This window comes from Coregonus lavaretus (assembly GCF_964263955.1).
Source record: "Coregonus lavaretus genome assembly, contig: HAP1_SCAFFOLD_69, whole genome shotgun sequence".
In the NCBI taxonomy this organism is placed as follows: domain Eukaryota; kingdom Metazoa; phylum Chordata; class Actinopteri; order Salmoniformes; family Salmonidae; genus Coregonus; species Coregonus lavaretus.
Genome location: NW_028158220.1, coordinates 1,438,553 through 1,449,552, shown reverse-complemented (window position 1 = coordinate 1,449,552; position 11,000 = coordinate 1,438,553). Strand labels below are relative to the sequence as shown.

Genomic DNA, 11,000 nt, shown 5'->3' with positions numbered 1-11,000 from the left:
TACCAAATATTAAGTTCTGCTTTTCTGATGTATCAAATACTTATGTCGTGCAATAAAATGCAAATTAATTACTTAAAAATCATACAATGTGATTTTCTGGATGTTTGTATTAGATTCCGTCTCTCACAGTTGAAGTGTACCTATGATAAAAATTACAGACCTCTACATACTTTGTAAGTAGGAAAACCTGCAAAATCGGCAGTGTATCAAATACTTGTTATATATATGTTGTATAAATACTTGGAAGTAATTGTCCGTAGAGCTCCGAGACAGGATCGTGTCGAGGCACAGATCTGTCTATAGAAGGAGCTCAGCTGTTTATTAGGATCAGGATCAGATTGTACCATGAATTAAAATTAAGCTCCCTTCAGGGTGTTTAAGAAATAATAATATTAGTTGAAATGGTGTTTCTTTGTTGATGAGGATGGCGACCTGAGGATGACCCCTCTGCTCTTAAGAGGTAAAAGAAAGAACAATACATCCACTTTATTTGTCATTTTTCATGTTCAAGATCAGTTAGAAACTAACTTGTAATAAACATATATCTGACATGATCTGCCTAAGAGAGGAGATGATCAGGAGAGGATCTCAACAGGTTTCTTGGTTTTGTTTATTCCTTTCACCAAGAGGATACAGTTAGAGTTGGATCACTCATTACAGTTTCAGTTGGCATTCAAATGTGTGGTATTATTACAGTATTGTACTGTGTACTATGCGCGTCTATGTAAATGTTGCTGAGAACATGGCATAACATGCAGTCCATTACGCTAACAGACAGTTTGATCAGGCAGCGGCTAGAAAGCAAGACGGAGAAAGGATTGACCTTCAGAACATAACACACAACACAAAACCAATGACGTACGCACATTCAGTATGCAGGACAACAGAGAACATGTCAACGAACAACTTATCAATGTTATCAGAACAACGTCATCGCATTTTCATACACCTTTTAGCTTGACGACTAATACACCAATTAACTCAATGAAACAACAACAACTAAATTAATGGAGGTTCCAAGGTTAGAATCAAGAAATGCACATTCTATTAATCTATTTAAGGGGTCAAGACAGGAACAGGGTTGGTCTTCCCCTGGTCTACTTAATAATTTACATTAATAAAATATCAAATTAAATCTAAGGGATTATACTTGTATCACTTGCACACATTTTAAGCTTTTTATCAGAGATAATTTTTAAAAAGTAGAACTATTTCTAAGTATGCTTTCATACATATTGATTTCATGTAGCATAAACAAAAACACTAATTCTCAGTCAAAAACACAAGTCAGAACACAGCCTCTCTATTCTCTCATGTGATTTCAGGTCCTCTGACTGGGAAAATGTCTTTCCACAATGAGAGCAGTGGTATGTCTTCTCCTCCTGTGTATTTGTATGTATTCTTTCATGCTCTTTCAGGTTCTGTAACCGGGTAAATCTTATTTCACACAGGGAGCATTGGTAGGGCTTCTCTCCTGTGTGCATTCTCTCATGCTCTTTTAGGTTCCCTAACTGGGTAAAACTCTTTCCACACAAGGCACATTGGTAAGGCTTCTCTCCTGTGTGTATTCTCTCATGCTGTTTCAGGTTCATTAACCTACTAAAGCTCTTTCCACAGTGGGAACAGTGGTAAGGCCTTTCTCCTGTGTGTATTCTATTATGTATTTTCAGGTACCATAACTTGGTAAATCTCTTTCCACACTGGGAGCATTGGTAGGGCTTTTCTTGGTTGTGTGTCCTCTCATGCGTTTTCAGGCTCCCTAACCACCTAAAACTCTCTCCACAGTGGGAACAGTGGTAAGGCATCTCTCCTGTGTGTATTCTCGCATGCGTTGTCAGGGTGACTAACGACCTAAATCTCTTTTCACAATGGGAACAATGGTAAGGCTTCTCCCCTCTGTGTATTCTATCATGCTGTTTCAGGTCCTCTAAACGGGTAAACCTCTTTCCACACTGAGAGCAGTGGAAAGGCTTTTCTCCTCTGTGTGTCCTCTCGTGCACTTTTAGGTTCTGTAACTTGGTAAAACTCTTTGCACAGTGGGAACAGTGGTGTTGTCCTGCTGGTTTGGACATTTCTGGGTCTGGTTCCTTTGAAGGACTCTTCCCGCTGTCAGAGTCTGGTCTCTCTCCTGGCAAAGAAACACTGAGTATTTAGTTAAACAGAAAGACCTGAATGAAACTTCCACATGATAAAACTGTCTTCCTATTAGGTTCAATCTAGACTAGATCCCTCAGTAACCTAAAGCCATTTTTCACAACATTTCTCCATTCAAAATAACCGTGGTGAGTGTAATAGAGTATCACACTAGGTTGGGTTTGCACTTTCAGAACTCCACTAGGAGAAGCAAACACCTGTGCCCCTTAAAAGACCCTCGCTTGAAAAATGAGAATAAAGTGGCAATATTACTGTTTGTCCCTCTTGAGACGCCATAGCAACAACAACAACCAACAACAAACTTCCTCAAAAGAGGCCAAATTAATGTCAGATAAATCAAGAAATCTGTAATTAATTTTGACATTAGTTTTACTATATTTTCTGCTAAAAATTGGAGTAAACTAATGGACACAACACTTAGGCTTCTACTTCCAGCTTTCTACATACTATATACATTTCACGGACACAATGTCTTTTACAATAGTTATCTTTTGTTTGTTACTAGTCCCATCCTTCAGCTCCCATCTACCTCTGAAGCCCATCCTAACTGTGCTGTTTCACAAATGTTCTGAACCTATATTTACAGTGCCTTGCGAAAGTATTCACCCCCCTTGGCATTTTTCCTATTTTGTTGCCTTACAACCTGGAATTAAATTTTTATTTTTGGGGGGTTTGTATCATTTGATTTACACAACATGCCTACCACTTGGCACATCTAGCCACTGGGATTTTTGCCCCTTCTTCAAGGCAAAACTGCTCCAGCTCCTTCAAGTTGGATGGGTTCCGCTGGTGTACAGCAATCTTTAAGTCATACCACAGATTCTCAATTGGATTGAGGTCTGGGCTTCGACTAGGCCATTCCAAGACATTTAAATGTTTCCCCTTAAACATTTACATTTTATTTTTTTCAAACCACTTGAGTGTTGCTTTAGCAGTATGCTTAGGGTCATTGTCCTGCTGGAAGATGAACCTCCGTCCCAGTCTCAAATCTCTGGAAGACTGAAACAGGTTTCCCTCAAGAATTTCCCTGTATTTAGCGCCATCCATCATTCCTTCAATTCTGACCAGTTTCCCAGTCCCTGCCGATGAAAAACATCCCCACAGCATGATGCTGCCACCACCATGCTTCACTGTGGGGATGGTGTTCTCGGGGTGATGAGAGGTGTTGGGTTTTCGCCAGACATAGCGTTTTCCTTGATGTCCCAAAAGCTCAATTTTTGTCTCATCTGACCAGAGTACCTTCTTCCATATGTTTGGGGAGTCTCCCACATGCCTTTTGGCGAACACCAAACGTGTTTGCTTATTATTTTTCTTTAAGCAATGTATTTTTTCTGGACACTCTTCCGTAAAGCCCAGCTCTGTGGAGTGTACGGCTTAAAGTGGTCCTATGGACAGATACTCCAATCTCCGCAGTGGAGCTTTGCAGCTCCTTCAGGGTTATCTTTGGTCTCTTTGTTGCTTCTGATTAATGCCCTCCTTGCCTGGTCCGTGAGTTTTGGTGGGCGGCCCTCTCTTGGCAGGTTTGTTGTGTTGCCATATTCTTTCCATTTTTTGATAATGGATTTAATGGTGCTCCGTGGGATGTTCAAAGATTCTGATATTTTTTTATAACCAAACCCTGATCTGTACTTCTCCACAACTTTGTCCCTGACCTGTTTGGAGAGCTCCTTGGTCTTCATGGTGCCGCTTGCTTGGTGGTGCCCCTTGCTTAGCGGTGTTGCAGACTCTGAGGCCTTTCAGAACAGATGTACATATACTGAGATTATGTGACAGATCATGTGACACTTAAATAAAGTCCACCTGTGTGCAATCTAACTAATTATGTGACTTCTGAAGGTAATTGGTTGCACCAGATCTTATTTAGGGGTTTCATAGCAAAGAGGGTGAAAACATATGCACGGGGCCTCCAATTATTTTTATGGACTGGATCTTTATATTTACCACCTGTGTCCGGTTTCAGTAATAATGAAATCAGACCTTGTTGAGTATCTGATAATCTACCATTTACACAGGAGTGGTTAAAACATGCTAATAACGGTCCTCTGAGTATATAAAAAAAGGTTTGGTATACCTCGACTGGTATGCCATCCAGCCCTGGAGTCTTCCCGGACTCTACCATTTATATAGGAGTGGTTAAAACATGCTAATAACGGTCCAGGAGTTTTCCCGGACTTAAAGGCTTTAATTGCATCAAGAAGTTCCTCCTCTGTAATTTGGCCTTCATACAGTGGGGGAAAAAAGTATTTAGTCAGCCACCAATTGTTCAAGTTCTCCCACTTAAAAAGATGAGAGAGGCCTGTAATTTTCATCATAGGTACACGTCAACTATGACAGACAAAATGAGATTTTTTTTTCTCCAGAAAATCACATTGTAGGATTTTTTATGAATTTATTTGCAAATTATGGTGGAAAATAAGTATTTGGTCAATAACAAAAGTTTCTCAATACTTTGTTATATACCCTTTGTTGGCAATGACAGAGGTCAAACGTTTTCTGTAAGTCTTCACAAGGTTTTCACACACTGTTGCTGGTATTTTGGCCCATTCCTCCATGCAGATCTCCTCTAGAGCAGTGATGTTTTGGGGCTGTCGCTGTGCAACACGGACTTTCAACTCCCTCCAAAGATTTTCTATGGGGTTGAGATCTGGAGACTGGCTAGGCCACTCTAGGACCTTGAAATGCTTCTTACGAAACCACTCCTTCGTTGCCCGGGCGGTGTGTTTGGGATCATTGTCATGCTGAAAGACCCAGCCACGTTTAATCTTCAATGCCCTTGCTGATGGAAGGAGGTTTTCACTCAAAATCTCACGATACATGGCCCCATTCATTCTTTCCTTTACACGGATCAGTCGTCCTGGTCCCTTTGCAGAAAAACAGCCCCAAAGCATGATGTTTCCACCCCCATGCTTCACAGTAGGTATGGTGTTCTTTGGATGCAACTCAGCATTCTTTGTCCTCCAAACACGACGAGTTGAGTTTTTACCAAAAAGTTATATTTTGGTTTCATCTGACCATATGACATTCTCAATCCTATAGAAAATGTGTTATTGTGGGAAGCTTGTGGAAGGCTACCCGAAACGTTTGACCCAAGTTAAACAATTTAAAGGCAATGCTACCAAATACTAATTGAGTGTATGTAAACTTCTGACCCACTGGGAATGTGATGAAAGAAATAAAAGCTTAAATAAATCATTCTCTCTGACATTATTCTGACATTTCACAATCTTAAAATAAAGTGGTGATCCTAAGATAGGGAATTTTTACTAGGATGAAATGTCAGGAATTGTGAAAAACTGAGTTTAAATATATTTGGCTAAGGTGTATGTAAACTTCCGACTTCAACTGTATAAGTTATTTCTCCAAGATTCAATGGCCCAGAGCCATGTTTACTGAACTAAAATATAAACAGAACATGCAACAATTTCTACAGTTTCACTGAGTTCGTAGCCTACGCCATACCATAACCCCACTGTTCACAACGTTGACATCAGCAAACCGCTCGCTCACACGACGCCACGTGGTCTACGGTTGTGAGGCCAGTTGGACATACTGTCAAATTCTCTAAAATGACGTTGGAGGCGGATCATGGTAGAGAAATTAACATTCAGTTCTCTGGAAACAGCTCCGGTGGACATTTCTCCACTCAGCATGCCAATTGCACGCTCCCTCAAAACTTGAGACAGCTGTGGCATTGTGTTGTGTGACAAAACTGCACATTTTGGAGTGGGCTTTTATTGTCCCCAGCACAAGGTGCACCTGTGTAATAATCATGCTGTTTAATCAGCTTCTTGATATGCCACACCTGTCAGGTGGATGGATGTAAACTAATTTGTGCACAACATTTTAGAGAAATAAGCTTTTTGTGTGGAACTTTTATTTCAGCTCATGAAACATGGGACCATACAATTTACATTCATATTTTTGTTCAGGGTATCAAAACTATACATTATTTCAACAAGTGCAGTTTGTGACCCTGTTTTTAAGACAGTACTCACTGGTGTTAATCAGATCTTCAGTCTCCTCCTCCTCTCCCAAAACGTCTTCCTCCTCCTCTTTTCTTAACATAGCCTCCTCTTCCTCTCCAAAAGGTTCTTTCTCTATAACATCATCTTCTTCATCTTTCAGTGTTATGGCCTCCTCTTCCTCCTTTTTCATTCTGAAAGCTTCTACCTCCTCTTCCTCCACTGTGACAGCCTCTATCCCCTCTTCCTCTTTCACTCTGAAAGGTTCTTCCTCTTCTTTCACTGTAACATTCTCCTCCTCTTCTTTCAATGTGATACTGATAGCCTCCTCTTCATCCACTGTGATGGACTCTATCCCCTCTTCCTCTTTCACTCTGAAAGGTTCTTCCTCTTCTTTCACTGTAACATACACCTCTTCTTCTTTCACGACAATGTTCAGCCCCAGAGCTTCTTTTTCCGTCCAACAGACCTCCTCTTCTTTAGCAGGGGGGTAGTTGCTTAGTGAGCTCATGGTTGGGGATGTTAGCTAGCTAGTTAGTTAGCATTAACGACTAGCCTGGTTCTAAGCTAATTTAGCAAGCCATCTAGCTACTAACCTGATTAACAACGTAAATATTAAATTAATTAAATGGGGCAACTAGCTATACGAAATTAGTATGTTTAAAACACAGGGACAAAAATACAACGAACCAGTCTAAAGAGCTTGAATGTTTCGTCTATATTGGCTAGCAAGCTACCGAGGCGACTGACTGGATGTTGTTGAAAACGTCCCGTCTCGTCCACTAGATTATACGTCACGCTGGCAGCAAAGCCTGAAAGACGCACATCTCCATCACCTGACTGGAGTGGGGAAGCGTGTCTTGATTGATTAGTGCACATTTGTAATGAGTATACATTTAAAACATATTTTCCATCTACTACACATCTGGATTTAAAAGGAAATGAAGGGAAATGATTACATAATATTCCGGTGTAACCTAAAACATTATCCCAGTTTGATATGCTGCTTGTGTATTCATTACCCATATTAGCAAAAAAGATCAAACGTAATGTTACGTAGGTCACAGAGAAACAATCACATGGCTAGCTAGTTGGCTACAGCAGGTTTATCCATTTCACAATAGCCTGTAATGACTAGTTAACAAAATACGTTTTTTTGGGTGGATTCTTGGGTTTTCTTGTTGTGTTCTCATTTGTTGTGAGAGCAAAAGAAGAGTATCTTGTCTTGTTGTCTTCCCTTGCTAGCAAGTTGGCTAAGCACTGCAAGCTAGCTAGCCTTTTAGCTCCCTCTTGTTGATGAATGTTTATATGTCATGTTGTGAGCTAAACACTTAGCTGTTTGGATTTATTCCCAATAAAGAGAACCATAATGAGTCACTTCATCCTTGTGTTGTTTCATATATTTTGGGGGAGGCTAGACCCCCAACACACTTAACTAACCTTTCTGGATGTGGTAACTAGTGACAACCTTGTTGTTGTCGAAGAAGCGTCATGTCCACCAGATTATACGTCACACTGGCAGAGTCGCCTGAAAGACCGGAGGAAAATATGTATTTAAAAAAAAAAAAGTTGTATATTATATTGAGGCGTACAAAGAGTTTTAAATTCATTTTGTATTAAATATATATATATATATATAAACTCAGCAAAAAAAGAAACGTCCCTTTTTCAGGACCCTGTCTTTCAAAAATAATTCGTAAAAATCCAAAATAACTTCACAGATCTTCATTGTAAAGTGTTTAAACACGGTTTCCCATGCTTGTTCAATGAACCATAAACAATTAATGAACATGCACCTGTGGAACGGTCGTTAAGACTTACAGATGGTAGGCAATTAAGGTCACAGTTATGAAAACTTAGGACACCAAAGAGGCCTTTCTACTGACTCTGAAAAACACCAAAAGAAAGATTCCTAGGGTCCCTGCTCATCTGCGTGAAAGTGCCTTAGGCATGCTGCAAGGAGGCAGGAGGACTGAAGATGTGGCCAGGGCAATAAATTGCAATGTCCGTACTGTGTGACGCCTAAGACAGCGCTACAGGGAGACAGGACGGACAGCTGATCGTCCTCGCGTGTAACAACACCTGCACAGGATCGGTACATCCGAACATCACACCTGCGGGACAGGTACAGGATGGCAACAACAACTGCCCGAGTTACACCAGGAACGCACAATCCCTCTATCAGTGGTGTGTCACAGCATCATCGGACTGAGCTTGTTGTCATTGCAGGCAATCTCAACGCTGTGCGTTACAGGGAAGACATCCTCCTCCCTCATGTGGTACCCTTCCTGCAGGCTCATCCTGACATGACCCTCCAGCATGACAATGCCACCAGCCATACTGCTCGTTCTGTGCGTGATTTCCTGCAAGACAGGAATGTCAGTGTTCTGCCATGGCCAGCGAAGAGCCCGGATCTCAATACCATTGAGCACATCTGGGACCTCAGAGGGTGAGGGCTAGGGCCATTCCCCCCAGAAATGTCAGGGAACTTGCAGGTGCCTTGGTGGAAGAGTGGGGTAACATCTCACAGCAAGAACTGGCAAATCTGGTGCAGTCCATGAGGAGGAGATGCACTGCAGTACTTAATGCAGCTGGTGGCCACACCAGATACTGACTGTTACTTTTGATTTTGAACCCCCCCTTTGTTCAAGGACCCATTATTCAATTTCTGTTAGTCACATGTCTGTGGAACTTGTTCAGTTTATGTCTCAGTTGTTGAATCTTGTTATATTCATACAAGTATTTACACATGTTAAGTTTGCTGAAAATAAACACAGTTGACAGTGAGAGGACGTTTCTTTTTTTGCTGAGATTATATATATATATATACAGTACCCGTCAAAAGCCTGGACACACCTACTCATTCAAGGGTTTTTCTTTATTTTTACTATTTTCTACATTGTAAAATAATAGTGAAGACATCAAAATTATGAAATAACCCATATGGATTCATGTATTAACCAAAAAAGTGTTGAACAAATCAAAATGTATTTTATATTTGAGATTCTTCAAATAGCCACCTTTGCCTTGATGACAGCTTTGCACACGCTTGGCATTCTCTCAACCAGCTTCATCTGGAATGCTTTTCCAACCGTCTTGAAGGAGTTCCAACATATTCTGAGCACTTGTTGGCTGCTTTTCCTTCACTCTGCGGTCTGACTCATCCCAAACCATCTCAATTGGGTTGAGGTCGGGGGATTGTGGACACAAGGTCATCTGATGCAGCACTCCATCACTCTCCTTCTTGGTCAAATAGCCCTTACACAGCCTGGAGGTGTGTTGGGTCATTGTCCTGTTGACATTTTTTTTGAAGTCCCACTAAGCCCAAACCAGATGGGATGGCGTATCAATGCAGAATGCTGTGGTAGCCATGCTGGTTAAGTGTGCCTTGAATTCTAAATAAATCACAGACAGTGTCACCAGCAAAGCACCCCCACACCATAACACCTCCTCCTCCATGCTTTACGGTGGGAACCACATGCGGAGATCATCCGTTTACCCACATCGTGTCTCACAAAGACACAGCATTTGGAACCAGAAATCTAAAATTTGGACTCATCAGACCAAAGGACACATTTCCACCGGTCTAATGTCCATTTCTCATGTTTCTTGTCCCAAGCAGGTCTCTTCTTCTTATTGATGTCCTTTAGTAATGGTTTCTTTGCAGCAATTCGGCCTGATTCACACAGTCTCCTCTGAACAATTGATGTTGAGATGTGTGTTACTTGAACTCTGTGAAACATTCATTAGGGCCCCATGTAGCTCAGTTGGTAGAGCATGGCGCTTGCAACGCCAGGGTTGTGGGTTCGATTCCCACGGGGCCAGTATGAAAAAAAGAACATGTATGCACTCACTAACTGTAAGTCACTCTGGATAAGAGCGTCTGCTAAATGACTAAAATGTAAATGTATCTTTGGGCTGCAATTTCTGAGGCTGATAACTCTAATGAACTTATCCTCTGCAGCAGAGGTAACTCTGGGTCTTCCATTCCTGTGGCGGTCCTCATGAGAGCCAGTTTCATCATTGCGCTTGATGGTTTTTACGACTGCACTTGAAGAAACTTTCAAAGTTCTTGAGATCTTGAGTAATGATAGACTGTCGTTTCTCTTTGCTTATTTGACTTGGTCTTTTACCAAATAGGGCCATCTTCTGTATACGAACCCTACCTTGTCACAACACAAATGATTGGCTCAAACGCATTAAGAAGGAAAGAATTTCCACAAATTAACTTTTCAGGTGACTACCTCATGAAGCTGGTTGAATGCCAAGAGTGTGCAAAGCTGTCATCAAGGCAAAGGGTGTTTATTCGAAGAATCTCAAATATAAAATATATTTTGATTTTCTTAATGCTTTTTTGGTTACTACATGATTCCATATATGTTATTTCATAGTTTTGATGTCTTCACTATTATTCTACAATATAAAAAATAGTCAAAATAAAGAAAAACCCTTGAATGATTAGGTGTGTCCAAACATTTACTGGTACTATATATATATATATATATAATTTTACATTTTAGTCATTTAGCAGACGCTCTTATCCAGAGCGACTTACATGAGCAATTAGGGTTACGTGCCTTGCTCAAGGGCACATCGACAGATTTTTCACCTAGTCGGCTCGGGGATTAGAACCAGCGACCTTTCGGTTACTGGCACAACGCTCTTAACCACTAAGCTACCTGCCGCCCATATATATAATGTATATACACACACACACAATATCCAAATCCTATATACAATCAAATTCAATCAAATTAATTTAGAAAAAGCCAAATAATTTTTTCAAATTCAAGAGGTTTCAAGGATAAATTTAAGAGATGCAAAATTCCATTCATCTATATAATCATTTACATTTAGCAATTAAATTACATTTTCAATATCCAA

General features: G+C 40.6%; 1 protein-coding gene across 1 annotated transcript; it reads right to left on the bottom strand.

Annotated features, from left to right (window-relative positions):
* Positions 1 to 772: 772 nt before the first annotated feature.
* On the bottom strand, positions 773 to 6,416 carry LOC311124285 (uncharacterized protein). The gene is made up of 2 exons (XM_084198453.1): positions 6,150 to 6,416; positions 773 to 2,128 (listed from the first exon to the last, which is right to left on the bottom strand). Exons 1-2 carry the CDS (start codon positions 6,307 to 6,309, stop codon positions 1,275 to 1,277), a joined length of 1,014 nt encoding a protein of 337 aa, XP_084054579.1. The 5' UTR covers positions 6,310 to 6,416; the 3' UTR covers positions 773 to 1,274.
* Positions 6,417 to 11,000: the final 4,584 nt, after the last annotated feature.

What these genes read in the sequence shown, in the direction of transcription:
- LOC311124285 (XM_084198453.1), bottom strand. Translation starts at nt 6,309, where the DNA reads ATGAAAAAGGAGGAAGAGGAGGCCATAACACTGAAAGATGAAGAAGAT. An exon ending in TGAAGATCTGATTAACACCA is followed by an intron (nt 2,129 to 6,149) that starts GTGAGTACTGTC and finishes TTTCTTTGCCAG; the next exon opens with GAGAGAGACCAGACTCTGAC.